General features: G+C 37.7%; 2 protein-coding genes and 1 pseudogene across 17 annotated transcripts in view; 2 read left to right on the plus strand and 1 right to left on the minus strand.

The window, feature by feature from the left end:
• Positions 1–23,200, plus strand: part of Mvl (Malvolio) — a 1,196,163-nt gene that overhangs the window by 458,025 nt on the left and 714,938 nt on the right. For 15 of the 16 annotated variants that reach the window (XM_067759805.1, XM_067759806.1, XM_067759808.1 and 12 more), the window contains 2 exons: positions 12,624–12,779; positions 14,345–14,503. The exons of the other annotated variant lie outside the window; for it this stretch is intronic. In XM_067759805.1, coding sequence (XP_067615906.1) covers positions 12,624–12,779; positions 14,345–14,503 — 315 coding nt within the window. The remainder of the gene's footprint in view (positions 1–12,623; positions 12,780–14,344; positions 14,504–23,200) is intronic. 16 annotated transcript variants of the gene reach the window in all.
• On the minus strand, positions 1,994–2,795 carry LOC137238612 (uncharacterized). The gene is made up of 3 exons (XM_067763777.1): positions 2,698–2,795; positions 2,237–2,652; positions 1,994–2,202 (listed from the first exon to the last, which is right to left on the minus strand). Exons 1-3 carry the CDS (start codon positions 2,793–2,795, stop codon positions 1,994–1,996), a joined length of 723 nt encoding a protein of 240 aa, XP_067619878.1.
• Positions 15,057–22,734, plus strand: LOC137238614 (putative nuclease HARBI1; annotated as a pseudogene).

Raw genomic sequence — 23,200 nt, forward strand, 5'->3', positions numbered from 1 at the left:
TTATTAAACAGATAAATTGATAAGCAGGCTAACGTGAATAGCCCATATATTTTATTTTCTCCTTTCGGACGTGGTCGCTGGTAAAGACTAGTAATATTGTAAATGCGAAAGTTTGGATATCCAGACGTTTGTCTTTGTGACTCAATCACGCAAGCACGGCTGGACGGATTTGGATGAAATTTGGCACACATATAGCCAATAGTCGGAAAGGATCTACCAGCTATAAGTTTTTGGAAAGGGGGGAGGTCCCCGTCCCCTAGGTACAGTCACAATTTAATTATAATTTTTCGTTTTGTGACTGAATCACGCCAGAACGGCTACACGAATTTTTATGAAATTTGGGACGCAGATAGATAATAGTCTCTTGGCTACAAATTTTTTGAAAATGGAAAGGGGTGTGAGTCGACGACCCCTCTAACAATTACTTTTTAATAATTTTTACACATTATAACTTTAAGTATACTGACCTTCACCAATATTACAAACTCAATGGGTCAAATAAGTCGAGGGCTTGCAAAGTGAACAGTGACACCCTCCGCCCCAGCCTCCGCCCTCCCCCTGGTGCAAAATCTATAAATTATTATTACTCAAAACAAATTTTCTCCAAAATCATACAGATCGAGATCTAAACAATTTTGGAAAAACTATCAGTGGTGCTCTCCTTCTCCTCCCGCCATCCTCCCTTCTTCAATTGTTTTTATTAACACGCTTTTATTATGTTTTTTTGTAACTCTTCATTCGCTTCAACGCGCCTGCTGCCTTATTAGCATGCTTTCATAATTAGCTTCACCTTATTTGTAATCCCGTCGGTTCATTGCGGGACACTTCTGGCATCATTTCTGGATGGCTTTCGGGATCCGTTCTTGACTATGTCAGGGTAATTTTACAGGAGTATATCGGGATCATTTGGGGACCCTTCAGAGATAATTTCTAGATAGTTTTCGGAATTCGTCCGGGATCTTCGGGGTAATTTCAGGGCTTTTCTACACTATGTCAGGGTCGCTTGATTATGATAATTAAAATTGTAGCTCAAACCCAAGGCTGCACAACAAAACAGACACGAGTTTTTCTACACAATTAAAATAAACAAACTCCGTGAGATTTTTTGGAGTCAAAATGAAAGGGAAGTGATTTGAAGTACAAAACTAAATTATAGAACGATGTATAGAGCTTTTCAAGACCATAATAATGACATATTAATATTAAAAATCGGATGTCAAATATAATTTAATAGAATTTTGAAACTACAGAAATCGAGAATTCGTCTTCTCTCGAGAATCGAAAAACACTTGTACAAGAGAGAACAAATCGCGATTAAGTAAATTAAATGCCAAGAATCTCGGAAGCCTTGCGATTATTTCAAGAATTTCCTCTCGAAAAAATTCGAAAAATCGTAAGCTCTAATGTCAAAAACCCAATTTACAACTAAAAAAGTAATATCGACAGTAATTATAGGGATACAAAAAATATATTTTACCGAGACTTTCTCAGCATACGCCTCAATTCTTGGGACGCACTGTTCCGATTTTTTTCCAACCCAGTCTAATATACTTCAATATATAAGTCACTTATACTACAATTGTTGTACTTACTAACTTAATTAATTGGCATAAATATATACATAGTTTGATATACATTTAAGAGTCAATTGCCCTTTTTATAATATGGCGTAATCAAAGAACGATTAAGTAGGTACTTACGAGTACATCGACAGCCTTTTCGACAAATGTTAGATATTCGATCCTCTTCGACACAGATTTTTACTTTGGCAGATAAGTGCGACTAATGTTAATCATGAGTCCATATTTTGATTCTATCGTCTGTCAAAGTCGAAGCTCTAAGCAAAGCGTTCCATGTAGATCTGGTCGAACTTCAAGTACCTACGTAAATTGTAATACAAAATAGCACCAATTCATTTATACTTAACTATCTTCGTAAGAACAAATATCATCTGAGCACTAGCCTATTCACAATTTTCTGAAATCATATCCAACTAAACCCTCATAATACGCTTCGCTTGCGCCAAAGGTTTTTTTTTTTTTGTGTGCTTTTTCAATTCACTCAGCTGTAAATACTTTTTCACACATTTTACAAATTCAATGCGTGGCGATTGTTTAGCACATCCAGACCTTTTCTTCTGAGCACTATCTCTTGTTGTTCTCATTTTGCTTGTTGTTGTTGGATATTCATATATGAAACAATGTAAATTTACATGAACATTCATCATCATCAACATCATCAGCATATTCAGCGTCATTAACCACATTATTTTTCTTCTTCTGCTTCTCGTGCAATTCCGTTTCCATACAAATCTCACTATTTTCTGCTACACTACGTATTTCTTCATCATCTTGTTCCTGTATTGGTTGCAAAAGACTAATGGCGCGATTATATTCACAACGTATATAGAAAATAATGCTGGGATTTGGAAAAAGCGTAAGAAAATAATCAAAAAGTTGGCGATCAAGAATTCGACCATTTTCTGTAGAGATGAGTAGAGCTGTTTCATGTGTAGCGGGTATTTTGTAATGTTGGATAATCAATATAATTATTTGTTCATAGCGATTCTTGGACTCATAATTAATTAAACCCAATTGTTTGCGATATGAAACTTTAAACAACCTCCACCTTCTTCGCACATATTTGTTGTTGCTTTTTGAACCAATATCCAGTTAAAAATACTTATATTTTATGTACAAGAAAATCCAACCGTTATTCCATAAATGCAATTTTAGCTGCGCGCGTGCGTTCACTTTAACAACTTGTTTGGCTATCATCAACGACAGGAAATTCATTGAAGGGCAACACAATCCACTTTTACAATAACACAATTCACATTTACAAAAAAAACCACATGTACTTTCCGAATGGTGTTGCCAGATGTTAAGGCGGCGCAAAATCGGGAAAAACGCAATCACATTTTTTTCTTCTTTTTTGGGCCGTGCTTTACGGATTTGAACAAAAGTTATTAAAATGTTCCCAAAAGATGACTTGACCCTTTTTATGGCGGAAAAGGGGAACTTATAACCTGAAATAAACTATCTTCTCCAAAATATCCTATTACCACCCAGATCAAGTGGCACATGATTTCTTACAGTGGGGTTAATGTATAATTTATTTATCGTATTTTACAATATTTTTTAATTACAATATAAGTTAACACCGGCTACGTGATTGTGCACGAAAACTTGCATAAATTCCAATCAACAAGAAATATCAGCAATAAGCCCAATCATGATAATTTGACACCGGCTTCGTACTCATTGGATTCAGTTAAAGCTAACATTTATCATTCCAACTAATTTTAAAGTAATAGAAACTGCACCTGCTATGTGCTGCTACAATCACATTATTTTCTCACAAGAAATGCTGATGATAAGTCTGCTATTTGTGAATGCCGTACAAAACATTAAGACAAACAAAACGACATGTTGAATTGCAGTTAACAACTGTGGCAATAGCGGATGCGCTGGCAGAGGCAATGACGGAAGCGCAGCAACGACAGAAATAGTAGATAGGGTAGCAGTAAGTTAGAGCAGGGTAGAATAGAGACCAGTAAATGATGGTGTTTGTGGTTTTGGTTGGCTTGATAATTTAATTGAAAATTGTAAGTTACTATTTTGCAGAATCGCGACTTTAAATGTTCGTTAAACCGGCTACTACTAAGTATTAGTAGGAATAAATATCTAAAAAATAAAAAAATCGTTTTATTTAAAAGGATTTACTGGCGCCCAACGTGGGGCACGGGAAAAAATATCCTTATAAAAGGATCAACATTAATTGAACGAAAAAATCTTCATTAGAAGACGTTTGTTTAACGTGGCCGCTATACTCATATAATCCGGTTGGTGAATAGAACATTTCGAGAGCTAATACGTCATGGAGTCAAAACTCCAACTCGATTTAACAAAGAAAAAGAAACGGGTTAACAGCTGCCAAATAAATTTGAAATAATAAAGTTTTCATAAGAAGAATAATTAAATTATAACTTAGGCTTTGCACGTCACGCAGAGACGTTGCCATCGTGGGATACGAGCAATTGCTCTTACGCTGCCTTGGGACTAAGATGATAAGAATTACAGCCCTATTCTGTGCACTTGGCAAATTCACCATCTTGCTTATTTGTCAAGTTTGAAAATTTTCAAGTAATTGCTATTCTATGTAAAAAATAAAAAGCTTTTTCGCTGACAAATTGTCAATAAGACAAACGCTCTTGATAATTTTATTTATACGGATAAATTTAAATTAGAATTCTGTTATTGTGCGATCGAGAGAAAATTGAAGAACATTTATTACTTTTGGAATTATTGTGGGATGTTTCTGCTGGGGTTTTTGGGGGTAATTTCGGGATGGAGTTTGAGACTCCCTCGGGGTCCTGCCGGGGTCATTTAGGGGTCGTTCTGGGATCTTTTTGGGGACTCTCTGGTGGTCATGTGGGGGACATTCCGGGATGGTTTTGGCGACTCCATCGGGTCATCCCGGGGTCATTACGGGAACATTCTGGGATGGTTTTGGGGACTCCCTCGGGGTAATTTGGGGGACATTCCGGGATGGTTTTCTAGACTCCCTCTTGGTCATTTGGGGGACATTCTGATGAGGTTTTGGGAACTCCCTCGGGGTAATTTGGGGGACATTCCGGGATGGTTTTGGGGACTCCCTCGGGGTTATTTGGGGGACATTCCGGGATGGTTTTGGGGACTACCTCGGGGTCATTTGGGGGACATTATGGGATGGTTTTGGGGACTCTGTGGGGTCATTTGGGGGTAATTCCGGGATATTTTTGGGAACTATCTCGGGGTCATTTGGGGGACATTCCGGGATGGTTTTGGGGAATCCATCGGGTCCTCTCGGGGTAATTCGGGGGACAATCCGGAATGGTTTTGGGGACTCCGTCGGGTATTTTGGGGGATATTCCGGGATGGTTTTGGAGACTCCATCGGGTCGTCCCGGCGTCATATAGTGGTCATCCAAACCATCCCCCAATGATCCCGAAAATACCCCGAGGGAGTCCCGAAAACCATCCCAGAATGTCCCCGAAATGACCCCGGGAGGACCCGATGGAGTCCCCAAAACCATCCCAGAATGTTCCCCAAATGACCCCGAGAGGGTCCCCAAAAAGATCCCGGAATTACCCCGCAATGACTCCGAGGGAGTCCCCAAATTATCCCGAGGGAACCCTCAAAAAATCCCGGAACGACCACTAAATGACGCCGGGATGACCCGATGGAGTCCCCAAAACCATCCCAGAATGTCCCCCAAATGACCCCGAGAGGGTCCACAAAAAGATCCCGGAATTACCCCACAATGACTCCGAGGGAGTCCCCAAAACCATCCCAGAATGTCCCCCAAATGACCCCGGGAGGACCAGATGGAGTCCCCAAAACCCTTCAGGAATGACCCCGAGCGAGTCTCCAAAGCCATGCCGAAATGATCCTGAAAAAACCCCGCGGATTTTTCTTTCCTATTCCCATTTCGGGGTTAGCAGCATAAAATGAGACATATCGCTCCAATTGCTCATACGTAGCACGTTCCACTTTTGATTTCTTTGAAAAAATCATGATTTTTAAATATTTGTTACAAAAAATAATGAACAATATTTAATTCTTACGTTTGTTCCATTTCGCCATTGTTGCACTAAACAGCTGCTTTCGGTTTACTTTATTTAGGTCACCACAGTATGGTGAAAAGCACAGGTCGTAGAGCTTTTTAGAGTTGTGAAGTTATGCACAGAATAGAAATATTTGTCAACTTGATAAAAATCTTGATTAATTGTCAACTTATTGACAATTTGTCAAGTGCACAGAGTCGGGCCGTTAGATTAAATACGTAAGTAGAGTGTTCAGCAGAAAGTGAGACAATTTTCTTGGCGCTATAGAAGTGGTCTATAAATTTTTGTTCGGTTTGAAAAATTGACAAACTTGTTTTAAAACAATAAAAATAATACCAAAGAAGTAATCTATAAATTTTTGTTCAATTTAACAAATCATTTGGTTTGCGTGGTTGAAAAGAGGGGCCAATATCGTCTTGCCAGATCCTTGGTGAGGACATAATCGGAGTTTTTTATTTGTTTTTTTTTTTGTTTAATTGAATTGATTTTTGTTTTTCTCTTTTTTGAGTTTTTTTGTGTGTTGTTGTGTTTTGTGCTTGTGAGTGATTGACCATGGACTCAGGAACTGTGCAGGCTTTAATGACGGCGGTCACAAAGGCTGCTAGTGAACAAGCGAAGAGAGCCCTTCAGGGAACTATTGACATACTTACTAACAGAATTGCGGCTTTGGAAACGACCCAGCTGCAGTTGTAGAATATTCACCTGTAACAATTACAGGAAACGTCCACTGCGATGAGTCACTCGACGTCATAAAGTCACTTCCTGAATTTAACGGGACGCAGTCACGATACGTGTCGTGGAGGAACGCAGCTCAAGCAGCGTACAAATTATATGAAGCCTATGACGGCAGTTCTGGTCACTATCAGGCGGTGGCTATAAACAGGAATAAGGTTACCGGGGTAGCCGATGCTGTCCTTGCATCCTTTAATATTGTTTTAAATTTTAAAGCGATTATCGCCAGGCTGGACTTTACATACTCTGACAAGAGACCAGTCCATATGATTGAACAGGAAATGTCGACATTAAGACAGGGTGGCTTAAATATTTTACAGTTCTATGACTACGTAGAACGGAAATTAACACTTCTTGTAAATAAAACAGTGATGACCTATAACGGAAATTCTAAACTTATAAGCACTTTGAATCAAAAGTATCGCCAGGACGCACTGCGTGTGTTTATTTCAGGACTTAACGAGCCTTTATGTGATGTTTTGTTTTCCTCGAGGTCTACTGATATGCCTGCGGCTTTGGCTCTTGCACAAGAGCTGGAAGCCAATCAAGCAATTTCTTCATTTGCCCAAACCTTCTTCAATAGGAGTGAACGATCTTTGGGGACATTGCAGCGGACAGCTCAGCACAATACCCAAAATTATCCGCAATATCGGAGAAGCGAAGTAGGGCGTCAGGATGTAGTGGTGCCGATGGAGGTTGATCCGCCCCTTTCACACTATAGGCAAAACGGGCAACCGCCGCGTCAACCGATTCAATCGGGCCCTACCGCGGGTAGCCTGCCCCAAAGAAATCCTTTTAATTCTTACAGGACCCAGGGGGCACTAAGAAATGGTGAGGGAGCTCAAAAGAGGAGAGTTGAAAGCGATAGAGGGACGTTACCAAAGCAGCAGCGTGTAAATCACCTGGGAGTGCTTGAATATAGGGATGAGGAGCAAGCTTGTGTCGATGATTTGCCTGTTGACCAAAACGTGGATGTAAGGCGCGATAACCTCCGGAGAGATCTAAGGCCGAGCTTCTCTTCCAATTTGCGTCGTGCTCCTCTTGATTTTTCCCTACAAATTGGCCGGACGGGACCTACATGTTTTATGCCGACTCCGAACGGCATCTGCAAAGCAGATGAGTTTTCACTGAGAGCTTTTCATGGCAGAAATACACCCGGAGTGCTTGCCAAACACTGCCGAGGGGCGACCCCGCTTAGAAAAATTTTCTTCTAATTGAAAAATCTTATTTCTAAAATTCTGATGTTGCTTTGCCCGGGAGTTGAACCCAGGGCATACGGTGTGATAGGCGGAGCACGCTACCCATCACACCACGGTGGCCGCCAAACCAAAACGTGGATGGCGAAAATAATATACAATTCGAGGACTCCTACTTGGACGACATTAATTTTTTAGGACAAGGTTCATTCTACCCTACGTCAGCAGATCGTTCGCAGGAGGGATTTTCTTAAGGGGATCAAGAGAACAGAGAAGCCCTTCTTTGTGAACTCAATACATGGAACAGACGAAATTAGATATAAATGCACTATAAATTTCTTTGGAAAAAATTCGCAATTTTACATTCTGCCATCCTAGCGGACTTTCGATGGCATCATAGGGTTCGATTTCCTGAGGGATATAGGCGCAGATTTGGACATGAGGAACGGGGTTATCCACTATGATGGTAAACCCGAAACCCTCAGAAATGTCCCTTGTGGCGACGTGAATGCGATACAACACAATAGTAATCGTGAGGATCGAATCTCAACACTAATAAGGGAGTGTTCGGGAGCTTTTGCAACCCCAAATGAATCCCTTCCCTATAATACAAAGATAGTAGGGACCATAAGAACTAATAATGACGACCCTGTCTATTCCAGAGCATACCCGTACCCAATGAATTCAGCTGACTCCGTCAACGGGGAAATCTCTGATCTTCTCTGTAATGGCATAATAAGACCTTCACGGTCGCCTTATAATAATCCAATATGGGTCGTTGGAAAGAAGGGGATTACCGCATCGGCTGAAAAAAAAAATGCGTCTGGTTATTGATTTTAGAAAATTGAATAAAAAAACGGTTAATGACAAGTACCCGATTCCCGATACCTCGGTCATCTTGGCTAATCTGGAAAGGTCATCCTTGTTTACCACTCTTGATTTGAAATCCGGGTTTCAAAAGATAAAACTTGCTGAACGAGACAGGGAAAAAACTGCTTTTTCAGTTAATAATGGAAAGTACGAGTTCTGTCGTATTCCATTTGGTCTTAAGAACGCGCCCAGCATTTTTCAGCGGGCAATTGATGACGTTCTGCGAGAGGAGATTGGCTAATGCTGCCACATTTACGTCGACGCAATCTTTTCATTATATATCTTAACAGTTTAAGATTAGACATTTTTTTCAATTTGTATTTTGACTTACCAGCAACAACAGAATCATGGTTAATTGTACGCCGCACAATCATTATAGCATCATTTAACGAAGCTCAATTTCTTCCAAAAATTGTTCGGCACCGCCACGTAAAATCAATGTACATGTTCTAGCATTAACGCAACCTTTAAATAATTATAAACTATGAAAATAAAATCAATGTCAAAGCCACTATCAAACCTTGGTTGTTGAAACGTTCACCACCAACTTGACGTTCTTCAAAGTAATCACATTTACCCAAAACACTTGAATTAATATCATTAGCTGTAGTCATAACAGCACCACCACAAGCCTTCCTCAACATATGGCTTAAGTTGTTTTAAGATATCACATGCTTAAAGTCACGCATGCTGAAAGTACTACTGAAGTGGTGCCATCCCTGACCTGATAAGAGAAACATTTTTATTCTACACATTCTAATATAACAAAAAACTTACCTCAGCATTTTGAGATTTGGCGATGTCAACTAGAGTTTTACGGCTGGATGCACAATATCCAATAGTTTCATAATATTGTTGTTGTTATTATAACGATAAGGTTGCTCCCCGAAGGCTTTGGGGAGTGTTATCGATGAGATGGTCCTTTGCCGGATACAGATCCGGTACGCTCCGGTACCACAGGACCATTAAGGTGCTAGCCCGACCATTTCGGAAACGATTTATGTGGCCGCATTAAACCTTGAGGCCATTCCCTCCCTCCACACCCCCAAGTTCCATGAGGAGTTTTGGGGTCGCCAGAGCCTCGTCTGTTAATGAAACAGGATTCGCCGCGGATAGGTGAGGTTGACAATTGGGTTTGGAGAAGCTATATATTGCGCTGGCAACTTGAAGGGTTGCGCTACACAGCCCCTTGAATTTGGTATTTTAGTCGCCACTTACGACAGGCATACCTACCGCGGGTATATTCTGATCCCCTAACCCGCTGGGGTAATAGTTTCATAATGGTTGCCCAATTTGAAATTGTGGCCTTACCACTGGAATCGACAATACGCTTGTCCATACTGCGTGAGCCCAATGTAGTGCGTACAGCGTCCACAATTGAATGCGAGGCATTGATGTTGGATATGAGTTGAGGTTTACCTTGAGAGCTATCGGTACCCAAACATTTTTTACACACAACTCATGTACCCAATACAAGTTCAGGACGTTCATATTTATCGACACGCTGTTCGGTGTGGCCCAAATGTTGGAAATATTCAGTTGACACTGTTGAAAAAAAATATGGATCAATGAACACAAGTAAAAGTGAAAGATTTTTTTTACCATCTGTTGTTATTTTACACATAATGACATTGGAAACGACGACCAGCACTACAAATTGCATATTAGCCTTGCAGCGATTTCATCTAATTGGACCCAATTCACCAAAATTTACAATGGGTAGCTCATATTCACCTTCAACCGTGCGTGCCATTGGTGAGATGGTGAGATGGTAAGTGTAAGGGACAAAGCTGTTGTTTTTAATAAATCAGCTGTTGCAGCTATGCAATACAAAGAGGACCTGCAAACGAGAATGATCAATGTAATTGCCAAACAAAACATTATTTTTGAATATCAATACCTATCGCAATGTGGCGAGGAGTTACCCTGATCTTGTACAACATATTTTGTGGTCACCAATGGTGATAATAAACCCTGTTGATTAAAAAAAAAAACGCCATCCTACTTATACGAAAAACTTATGTTTCCTAGATCCAACCGTTTAAATAATCTTATTGTTCCAAATTTCAACTTTGTTCCATCAACTCGACTGTTTTTTGTTAACACCATACGCACTTGGAACTCTATTCCAGCTACTGTAAGAAACTGTATAAACGAAAGAAATTATAGACAAATTATTTATAATTTTTTTTCATCATAATCGACCTTGGCCACCTATTGCAATATTGTAATATTGTAGTATTTATATATCTTGTTCTTTATTTTAATCATGTGGTTTATTTATCTATATTTGCTGATATAATCATATTATGTGCTTCTTCTTCTTTGAATGCTGTTAATATTAAGATTAAAATTCTACTTTTCCTATTTACTTAAATGTTTATAAAAATTTTCATGTAATGTTTTGTACTATAAAAGACCGGAAGATGGTCTTATTGTACTAATAATTCCCAAATATATCAAATTAGTAATAAAAGCACAACCAATATTTGAAATATATTAGTTGTATTAGCATAAATTATAACCAGGACGTCCGGGTATTAGGGGTTGACCCGGCATGGGTGACTGACTGGGCATTGGCGCCTGTCCAGGTTGTGTTGGTGGCATCATTTTACCTATGTAACCACCTGGTGCACCTGCTTGTTGTAGAGGATAACCTGGTTGTGGAGGATAACCAGGTGGACCAGGTTGTGGTGGATAGCCCGGATGTTTTGGCATTGGCACACAGCCAGGCTGGGGAGGTTGTTGCTGCTGCAGTTTGAGGAGGACCAGTCTAGAAAAAAAAAAACAAAATTTATTAGACAGAAAATTATTTAAAAATATATGTTTGCGTATACTGCTTGTTTTAGTGGTGTCATATGAGCAAGCCAGGTATAATTGTGCTATTTATAGTCATCTGATTGGGACCACCAGGTACAGATTGCCCTGGCGGTGTCGTTGCTGGATGCGCTGGCGAATACATGGAAGTTGGCGCATTGGCTCGAGGCTTCTAAATGGATTTGCGAAAAATATGTGCAATTATCACACCTATTCGGATTTGCATGAACGTTTTATATTTACCTGCACAAATTATATATATTCCACAATATTTAATGCTCCAAAATTAGCACAGGTATGCAGCTAAATTCGCGGAAAAAGTTTTAGGCCAGGGAATGTACAAGATATACACTCAAAGTTTAGCTAATGAATGCCAACCACAATAATTTGTAATTGTATACCAATAGCACAATATAAATTAAATTATGTATATCTCTTAACAAAAATTTTTCACCGCCGATATGGAACGCTAAATTAGAAATGGCGGATTCGAAGAAAATTTTTTTGACGTATTTGAGGATACATATCATGTAAGAGAAGGCAAGCATATACGGACCGGACATTGCAGTTAGGCCATCTCATTTTTTCATACTAACAATGTGGGATTTTTTGTTGTCGGTCGCCATTTTCGGTCACTATATTTTTGCTGGGTAAAAGTATGCAGTAGTTGCAGACTGACCATGGATAATATCGGCGCCTCGCCGAACAAAATTATCCAACTTATTATCCAATTTTTTGGGTAGCGTCTGCATATGATTACCCAAATTTTTATCCAATCATGGTTAGCAGGGTAGTTGCTGATTGTGTGTGTGAAATATTCTTCGTTGCCTTCTATGCATGTGTGAGGATATACCTCACTGTTGTTGTGTAGCATTGACTTACTAGCAGCAACTAGCAGCAAAGGGCATAAATATAATAAGAGACGTCACTCGTTACTTGTAGCCATTTGCTAAATGTTTTCTTCGAGGTGTTCGCTGTTTTTTTTGGGCGAGGTGTGCATAAAATGTATTCTATACATTTTCTTGGTTATTTGTGTTTATTTTCCCGACTGTATTTAATTAATTCTCTTTCCAAAAATCACAGTTGCACAAGGTGCCTACACGGAATGGATAAATGCGAGACAATTAAAAATGTCCATCTTAGAAAACATTAGGCATCAATTTTTTTCAATTTCCAGCGAGTTACTCGCCACTCGTAGCTGACTGGTGGCTCGTATTATATTTATCCTCTTTGCTAGCAGCACATTGATGCATCGAAATTGCTAACATTCGCAACAATATGTACATATGTATTATAATGGAATAGAAGCATTGTAAATATGGTACAGTTGGGAAATTTTCCCCCTTTAACTGTTGTGTATCTTTTAAAATCTGGTAGATTAAGTTTTTGAAATATTGCAGTACATCGTGTCAGCGCCCAGTCAAATCGAAGTATTGGAAGGTATGTTTGTGCCATGGTGTAAAGATTGCAATGCGGATGTCTTACTACAGGCTGTCGGAATTGTTGGTGCTGTAATCATGCCTCATAATTTGTATCTTCATTCAGCTTTAGTCAAAGTAAGTATATAGCTAAATTTTGGCAATAGGACTATTTGCGATAAGGTGCCTTTGGATCGACAAAGTTATACAATTAAATTGTAAGAATAATGAAAAATTGTAAGAATGTGAATATTTTAACTCTGAATGATGTTTTTAGGTATCTTTATGGTTAGACACTGTCGCCCCAATATTCCTTTCCCAGTCCCTATTATTCTCCTCTTCCTATCCTTTTGTTTTCTCTGTTTCCCTCCTCGTCCCAACCCTTGTTCTTTTCTCGCAGCTATACATTTTCTTTTCTATTTGCCTCCCGTTTTCTATGTCCCTTCACCGCTGTCTTTACCTCGTCCTCTTCCCCTGCCTCGAGGTCACCTCTTCTCTTTCCCTATCCAACCATAAAGATGCACACTTCAGACGAATTTTTAAATATCAAGTTCGCTCTCAGCAGTAATTAACACGCCTTCCAAATGTGCTTCTGACCATGGTATAAAAAAGAAGGTAGTTCCACTCAACATTTTTTGACGTATTTGGGAATTTTTGAAATTTCATAATGTTTTATTTTGCTAGAAGCGTTGTCATACCGTTACTGTTTAAGGCGAAATTGTGTCTTTTCGGGATGGAAAATTTTCCTTCAGGATGAAAACGCAATGGTCATCGGAGACAATAATAATATGCTTTAGCACGATTTATGTGCATACATATGTATCTATTCAGAATACAGTAAAACATACAATTTTATTGAAAAATAGTGGATACTGACTCATAAATTGGATAAAGACTCATGTCTTTATGGCAGCTTGACCCCTAGACAGAAAAAATACACGAAAAATCCTGTTGTTCTAGTATGGCCCTATTATCATGCCTCTACAGTGGATATTTCTCAAGGCATGTTGAGAAAGAGTTTACCTCCAAAGTCTGCAGTGAGTGGAAGGTGTTTAAGTGTTACGTTTGTGGGATGCTACGTCCATGTCAAAGCTTATAGGGCACAGAATATGTATAGGCGGGGCTTGCCCCAAGGTCATAACGGGTAAAAGAACTGTCATAACTAGTGGCTAAAAGCAATTTTCGGGAGCTCGAAAAACTTATTAAAAACCTTCTTTTCTAGGCTGATACTTCGTATTCAAATATTTCCAACGCATGCGGCTAATTATTTTTTTCTTTTGTATTTAAAATAACTATGAAAGTAATCTAGTCATATCCGTTAATATGAAATCCATCAAAATTAGAAAAATTCGTAACATTTTTCAATCTGGTAGCTTGTTTTTGGTGAAAATGTCACTGTTCGTGCAAAAGTCAAGTGGCTAACGTCACACTAAATGGAACTACCTCCATTTTTTGTATCATGCTTCTGACCACTTAAGCTTTTCAGCGAACACTGCTTTGTCGAATCTGTCTAAAAAATTAGAGTAGCAGCCTGTGATATATTTGTCAAAGTTAGTATTTTTATATTATCATGGCGCTAATGCATGTATATAGATACGTGTCATTTTATTACGGCAAGACTATAGCATTTTACCGCAAATATTATTTATGAAAAAGGAATTAAAAACCAATTAGTATATCATTTGAATTAAAACTATTTATAGTCACGAGATATTGATCGTCGTAACCCAAAAAGAGTAAGCGAGGCAAATTTTTACTTTTTCATTGAGGCTACAGTAGCTCTATTTGTGTCATTCATTATAAATCTTTTTGTGGTTGCTGTATTCGCGCATGGCATGTACGGTAAAACAAACCAAGATGTGGTAAGTTCACAACAAATATGTTTGTATGTTTAATAGTTTGTTAAATTTTACTTAATATTTTTAAGAATTAATGAGCTTAACACCGGTAAATAATAATTACTGTTCAATTATATAGTTTGTACAAATATAAAGGTAGAACGTAAACTCGCATATGTCAAGTGAAATTACTTTTTCAACTATATTCGCTGTCCAAATTTTAAATGCATCAACAGTCCATAAGTTCTTTCAGAAAGTACTATCAAACAAAACGTCACTTGTCAGCGAGTACTTGAGGATTTGTTCGAGGATTGTTATAGCGTTTTCTTTTCTGTCAAAAGCGTTACGCTTTTTGCACGCCGCGCAAGGGTTGTAAATATATTTTGTTCTATTCTAAAAATCAGGCAATGCCCTTACGGGGTATTTCGTTCTTTTGCAAAAGTTGTTACCTGCTGGCAGCGCTAAAGTGTTACGCTTTTCACCCTACATAAAATGACGGTGTGCCAATATAACCCTGCTAAAACAGCTGATCGTGACAATTTATTTTCATATTTTTTTAAAAAGCGACAAATTAAATATGGAAGCAATAATTCCTAATGAATTTTTAAACGAATTTATGGACTCTTCTTCATCGTCTGATGAAGAAATGGAAACCGTACTCTTTGATAGATGCGCTCATCCGAGAGTAAAAGATTTCATACCTCCAAATCTGTGCATTCCTACACTGATTTGGAGGTAAGTGTATCAATTTGGCCAAGAAAGCATATGTATGTATTCATATCCATTAATTATATTTTTGTAGTTTAAAAACAACTTCTGTATTTCACGTGGAAGAGCAGAATATCTGGTGGCGATCTACCCTTCCAGCAGATTTTATACGGAAAGGAGCTACCAGGGAGGCAGACCGAAATCAACAGCAGAAGCCCATATGCCTTCCTTTTTATGGTATGAAGCTGTAATACACTAGGACACTGTTTTTGTCGTTGTTGTTGTAGCTATAAGGTTGCTCCCCGAAGGCTTTTGGCTTTGTTATCGATGTGATGGTCCTTTGCCGGATACAGATCCGGTACGCTCCGGTACCACAGCACCATTAAGTTGCTAGCCCGACCATCTCGGGAACGATTTATGTGGCCACATTAAACCTTCAGGCCATACCGGTGGGGTGTGAAACTACGTATTTTGACATCGGTTCAATTGATGATGAGTAAAAACTCTTGCAAATTATTTTGATTGTCATATTTTTGATGATTTTGTTGTACACGTACCAACACAAGTGTTTTGCTCAGAAATATTACTTAGTTTAAACCTCTCCGCATATTTAGTGACGAGTATTAACAGTCAACCCAGATCATAGTTTATTACCACACATGTTATAACACAGGGATTTAATGAATCGGTGTCCTTTAGGTTCAGCGCTAATAAAACAACCTTTAGAAAAGTAGCAAATCTTCTTGACTTATCGTTTTCAAATCTTCACTCAACTTTTAATAGAGTGTTGAGTTTTTTTGTGGAAGACGTGGCGCCGAAATCAATAAAATTTCCTAAAGAGGAAGAAGAGAAAGAAGCAATAGCAAAGGAGTTTGAAAAGGTACATTCATCTATCTTCAGACTTCAGCACACTTACACACATTGAAGAAAAATACTCAGTAAAATCTATTTAAAAGAAGTTTTTCATTACAAACAAAAATCGCATAGGTTCGGAAGAATGCTTTGAAGTTGTACTAATGTATATACATGAAAACAATTTACCTAATCAATACATTATCTAAAATTTTACCTTGTACAGATTGCTGGATTTCCAAACGTTTTGGGTTATATAAGTTAAGTCACAATGACCACCCATGTAGTTCGATCTGCTTTCTGATGCACTCTATAGCATCACGAGTAAAATACATAACGTCATCACCTTGACTTACAGTGTAGGAGTAGGTGATGCACTCTTTAACATCACGAGTAGAACACTTTGCGACATCATCATCTCTTGCAATGTAAGAATAAGTGATGCACAGTTTGATATCACGAGTACAACACTTTGCGTCATCATCATCACTTGCAATGTAAGATTAAGTGATGCACAATTTAACATCACTAGTACAATACTTAACGGCATAACCATCTCTTGCAATGTAAGAGTGGGTTATTGCTGGGAGAGCTATCTGTTTGTATGATAACGGCCATTTCTTATTGGAATTCTTTCTCATTATGATAATAATGTTCACCGAATAGAGTATAATGTTTGCGGTGAACAACGTTGACTTCTGGGAGAGTATAATGCATGGTAGAATAGAGTAAGCTAGCGGCAACCTCACTATTTTTGTATAATGTTTGTTTCATAGCGAAAACCAGTTTCTTGTTACAGCAGAGAGCAAGTAAGCGGTAGGCCAATTCTTATTGGAATTCCTGCTGATTAGATTTTGGTTGCAATTTGAATGCGAAGGTCGTGCGCTACGATATAGTATTAGTATCAGTAGACCCTGTTTAAATTAATAAATAAAACTATTTAAAAAATTAAATAAAATATTTTAATTGGCGCCCAAACGTGAAACTCGAGAAGTTTTAAAACTTTGAAATTGATACTCATGGTGGAAAAAAGCTGTCCACAAATAATTAATTGGACTGATTGCAACAAATTCTAAAAGAAGATATTAACTTTCTACCTTTGGTGACATTGGAAAAAATTACTACAAAAAATGATCAACCAACTGTGTTTAGGAAGTCACCACGTATATTAAATGGAATATTGAAGCAAAAACAAAATTGAAACAACGGAAAATTATTGCATTTGTGCTACTGCAATCTATAGTGGTGGAGAAAAAAATTTACTTAAATTGAGCAACCTTGGTTAACGTTTCAAGGGTATACCAACTACAGCTATATAGCAGCGGTTCTTGAGAAGCCACATTACAATAACAATAAGGTTAAAACACCGGAGCTTTATGTTATTACATCTTTGTGTTATGACAATTTACATATAACGGTGAAGTACAGTAAACTAAGCCGAAATTAAATGAGACTACCTTGGATGACATCTGAAGGGCAAACTAATTACGGACCTAGCAACGGTTCTTGAAAAACCACGTTTATATTGACTACCATATTAATCATATCAAAATAACAGCATGTAAATGATATGCTCAGTATTTTTTAAGAAACATTTAAATAGTTAGAAAAATCATAACTCTATTTCAATACGTTATTGATTTTTTTCCTGATTTTTCTTTTTTAAATATTTTCTAAATTTTTTCCCATTAAACTAATACGTATTCGTTTATGTAAAAAACCTTTAAAACCGAGTTTTGTACTTGAAGTTTATGTGGGACTCTGAACTAGCCCACTTTTTTGACAAATTAGTTTTAAAAGACAAAAACGAAAATAGTATGGACACTACCGAGCTGACGGCTATTGTTACGGCAGAGGTATCAGCTGCACTAAAATCACAGAAAGAAGATTTTGATAAAAAATTATACGACTTGACTAAGAAGTTATCTACTACGCTGACCGAAAACGTAGAACCCTTTGAAGAGGTGACAATTGTAGGAAATGTCCATTGCGACGAAACACTTGACCAACGATTTGAGCCCGAGTTTGACGGCAAACAAGAGCATTATGTTTCATGGAGGCAAGCGGCGCACATAGCCTACAAACTATATGAGAGGTATGACAGAAGTGCAAAGCACTATCAAGCGGTCGCAATAATTAGGAACAAAACTAGGGGCCCTGCAGACACAGCCCTAGCTTCCTTTAATAATGGCATTATTAGACCTTCCAGATCCCCATACAATAATCCAATTTGGGTCGTAGACAAAAAAGGGTTTGACGAGTTAGGCAACAGGAAGAAACGCTTGGTTGTAGATTTTCGAAAGTTAAATTAAGTTACCATTGACGACAAATATCCAATACCAAATGTAATGTCGATATTGTCTAACATGGGTCAGTCACAACATTTTTCAACGATTGATTTAAAATCGGGTTTCCACCAAATCGAACTTGCAGAACGAGATAGAGAGAAAACGGCTTTTTCTGTAAGCAACGGAAAATATGAATTTTGCAGACTACCGTTTGGCCTAAAAAACGCTCCTAGCATATTCCAGATGGCTATAGACGATGTGCTAAGGGAGCAAGTAGGTAAAATCTGCTATGTTTACGTAGAGGATGTTATAATATTTTCAAAAACGAAAGAACAACACATTGAAGACGTGAACTGGGTTCTAAAAAGCTTATATGATGCTAACATGAGGGTATCAGTAGAAAAGTCCCAATTTTTTAAAAATGAAATCGAATATCTGGGGCTTGTTGTATCAAGGGGAGGAATTAAAACATGCCAAGACAAGGTACATACAATGCTAAACTTCCCGGCCCCCGAATATTTATACAGCTTAAGATCATTCTTAGGACTGGCAAGATAGGTGCTTCATTAAAGACTTTGTCAGCATAGCCAAACCTCTGACCGACATCCTAAAAGGTGAAAACGGAAAACTCAGTGCTAATCAGTAAAAAAAAATTAAAAATAACATTAAACTCTTTACAGTTCCAAACTTTTGATAAATTGAAACGTATTTTGATATCTGAAGAGGTAATGCTATCTTACCCTGATTTTAAAAAACCTTTTGACTTAACAACAGATGCATCCAACCATGGCCTAGGAGCTGTTTTATCTCAGGAAGGAAGACCAATTACTATGATATCTAGAACTTTGAAGGGTAATGAACTTAATTTTGCAACAAACGAAAGGGAACTTCTAGCTATTGTATGGGCATTAAAAAACCTTAGAAATTACCTGTATGGTGTAAGCCACTTAAACATTTTTACCGACCACCAACCATTAATGTTTGCAGTTTCAGATAGAAATCCAAATGCGAAACTAAAGCGTTGGAAGGCGTTTGTCAATGAGCACAATGCGAAACTGCATTATAAACCAGGAAAAGAAAATAATGTTGCTGATGCTTTGTCGCGACAACACGTAAACATGTTGGAACAAAACTCAAATTCCGACTGTGCAACTATGCATAGCGAACAGTCATTGAGTTATACCATTCCAAACCTGTAAATTGCTTCAAAAATCAGATTATTATTGAAGAGTCTGACAATCCATTCATCATTATATTTGGAAACAGAACAAGACATGTAATTCAATTTCGTAACAAAAACACTCTCTTAGGTACTATTCAAGACCTTGTCAATACCAACGTAGTGAACGCAATTCATTGCAGCTTGCCTATTCTAGCCTACATCCAACATGATATAGTAAAATTATTCCCAAATACCAAGTTTAAATATGCCAGGAAATTTGTGACCGATATTTTTGACCCAAATGACCAACTTGAAATCATAATAACAGAACATAACCGTGCTCACCGCGCCGCACAAGAAAACGTAAAACAAATTTTGAATGATTACTTTTTTCCAAAACTGGAAAAGCGAGTAAAAGAAGCGGTCGGAAACTGCAAAATCTGTTCAAGATCGAAATATAATAGACGTCATCAAAAGCATATAATAGCAAAAACACCAATCCCAGCAATTATAGGAGAAATCCTTCACGTTGTTATTTTTTCCACAGATTCAAAATATTTTCTAACTTGATTGGACAAGTTTTCCAAATTTGCGGTTGTGCAAACTATACCATCCAGAGCAAATGTTGACATTAAGCCCCAACTCATACAACTTTTGAACATATTTCCTAACGCTAAGGTTCTTTATTGCGATAATGAGAAGTCTTTAAATTCGAATACCGTCAGATACCTTCTTGCCAACAGTTTCGGTACTGAAGTTGCTAATGCTCCACCTCTCCACAGCACATCTAATGGGCAAGTGGAGCGGTTTCACAGTACATTGATAGAGATTGCCAGATGCATGAAATTGGAAACGGCTATTGACGACACACAGGATTTAATTTTATTGTCGACCATCGAATACAATAAAACAATTCATTCGGTAACTAACAAAAGGCCAATAGACATATTTCAACCTACGGCCGACGACACAAATATAAGCAAGGAAGTATCGGCACGTTTAAGACACGCTCAGCAAATAGGTCTAGAAACCTACAACAAGGGTAGGGTAGAACGCTCATTTAAAGCGGGCGACAAAGTTATGGTAAAGAGAAACACCAGACTTGGCAACAAATTAAACCCCCTTTAAGAAGAACAGACAATAGAAAAAGATTTTGGATCTACGGTTCTTATTACAGGGAGGGTGGTCCATAAAGACAATTTGAAATAGGTCTGAATTGTATCCGAATTAAAATCATATTTGATTTAGCATAAATGTAAACATAGTCGAGAAAAACTCATTCTAATGACGAATAAATTAGTTTTTTTGTTATTTGAATTATAAATATGTAAAGGAAACGACACTAACATTTCAAAAGCTCACGCGCATTCAAAATAATTTTTGAGAATTTTAATTAGTAAACTGTGGGTTTTCAAAAATTCAATCAAAAAAAAAAAATATTTAAAAATAAATTATCTATCAAAGCATTTATTGAAAAACAACTTATTCAGGAATAAATTTATTTTTAATAATTTTGTTACAACAAAATTTCATTCGAATTATTATCTAAATTAAAACGTATTGGAATAATGTCCAACTATAAATTTAAGAAAATAAGTAAAATGATGCTTCATAATTTGAGTTAATCCGGCATGAGTCCGTAGCAAAGATTTCGAATGACCGTAAACTGAGCATTTCACGAAATTTAACTTTTATAAATACATATAACGATTTTGTACTCAACAATTCAGTTTTGAAAGATATATGTATGTAACGTAAGCAATATTTATGTATGTATGTAATCTAGTATGTAAGAAAAATAGTACGAAACCTTTACCGCTTACTGCTAAGGAAACAGCTAAAGGTAATATGGCACGAGTTTGCCAATCAAAAACATTATGCAGGAAATTTCTTCTTACCGCCACCATTGGTTGACTACTATGCATTAAATTTTCTAACCCAACTGAGCTGCTCCTCTTGCAGTAACATTCTCTCCGAGGAGGGATTTCAAGCACAATTTAATGATGTGATATAAAGTACATTAATTGTGAAGATATACCAAAATACAAGAAATCCCGGACCGAGTAGTTCGATCTGCTTTCTGATGCACTCTATAGCATCACGAGTACAATACATAACCTCATCACCTTGACTTGCAGTGTAGGAGTAGGTGATGAACTCTTTAACATCACGAGTAGAACACTTTGCGACATCATCATCACTTGCAATGTAAGAATAAGTGATGCACAGTTTGACATCACGAGTACAACACTTTGCGTCATCATCATCACTTGCAATGTAAGATTAAGTGATGCACAATTTAACATCACTAGTACAATACTTAACGGCATAGCCATCTCTTTCAATGTAAGAGTGGGTTATTGCTGGGAGAGCTATCTGTTTGTATGATAACGGCCATTTCTTATTGGAATTCTTTCTCATAATGATAATAATGTTCACCGAATAGAGTATAATGTTTGCGGTGAACAACGTTGACTTCTGGGAGAGTATAATGCATGGTAGAATAGAGTAAGCTAGCGGTAACCTCACTATTTTTGTATAATGTTTGTTTCATGGCGAAAACCAGTTTCTTGTTACAGCAGAGAGCAAGTAAGCGGTAGGCCAATTCTTATTGGCATTCTTGCTGATTAGAATTTGGTTGCAATTTGAATGCGAAGGTCGTGCTCTACGATATAGTATTAGTATCAGTAGACCTTGTTTAAATTAATAAATAAAACTATTTAAAAAATTAAATAAAATATTTAAATTTATAGATAGTACGTACATTACCGCGAGAAAGCCTAAGGGTAAAATCCGTTCCACTTATACAAACAGGCACGACTCTGTTTCGATAACCCTACAAGGAATTTGCGATGCAAAGCTACGTTTTTTGGACGTGTACACAGGCGTACCAAGTAAAATTCATGACTCACGCGTTTTAAAATTATCTTTCATTGGAAGTGAATTGCAAAATGCATGCGCACCAAAATACCACTTTGAATACCACTGAATATTTACTGACACCATTTCGAGATTATGGAAATATGTGCGAAACAGAGAGGAAGTATAATTTAAAATTTTGCCAAACGCGCGTACAAATTGAAAACGCGGTTGGGGTCCTAAAATCTCGGTTTCGCCAGCTAATGCGCCTAGATTTTCACAATGTGGAAACCATGGCGAAGTTCATTATAGCCTGTTGCACACTTCACAAAATTTGCATAACAATAAATGATATTAATTCAGTCTTAAAATTTAATTTGGTCTAGGAACTTTAACAGGTTTTGTGCTGTGATCATAGTTGGGCACGACCATGGCTGTAATTAAGACTTCCATTGACTTTTATATTCCAGTATTTTTTCTACCAAACTTCGCATTTTATCCGCTGCTTCCATTTTTTCCCGATGACGCCCTTCCCGTGATTCCTCTTTATTTGGTGCAATTTCCTTCAATGTCTCTTGGATTGATTTTACTTTTTTCTTTGTTTCGCATTTAACAACCTCCTTGCATTTAACAACAGCCTTTTGGCTGTTCACTTGGATTCGGGTGCAAGGGAGTCATCAATTTTACAAACTTCATCGAGCTCGCTTTCAAAATATATTTTTGGTCTTTTTGCTCCTGTTGTGTTTTTGTTCGGCACAGCTTCTTTTTTTCGCCGGATGATCGTTTTATAGCGATCCTCACTCTGTTCCGGGCTTTTCCCTTCAATTTCTGTTGAAATATTTACCCACATAT

This window comes from Eurosta solidaginis, chromosome 1 (genome assembly GCF_040869045.1).
Source record: "Eurosta solidaginis isolate ZX-2024a chromosome 1, ASM4086904v1, whole genome shotgun sequence".
NCBI classification, from domain to species: Eukaryota; Metazoa; Arthropoda; class Insecta; order Diptera; family Tephritidae; genus Eurosta; species Eurosta solidaginis.

Coding starts and splice junctions, on each gene's coding strand:
- LOC137238612 (XM_067763777.1), bottom strand. CDS start 2,795: ATGAATTTCCTGTCGTTGATGATAGCCAAACAAGTTGTTAAAGTGAAC. Junction 2,653..2,697: donor AATAACGGTTGGATTTTCTT/GTACATAAAATA, acceptor TGGTTCAAAAAG/CAACAACAAATATGTGCGAA. Junction 2,203..2,236: donor TGACGCTGAATATGCTGATG/ATGTTGATGATG, acceptor ATGTAAATTTAC/ATTGTTTCATATATGAATAT.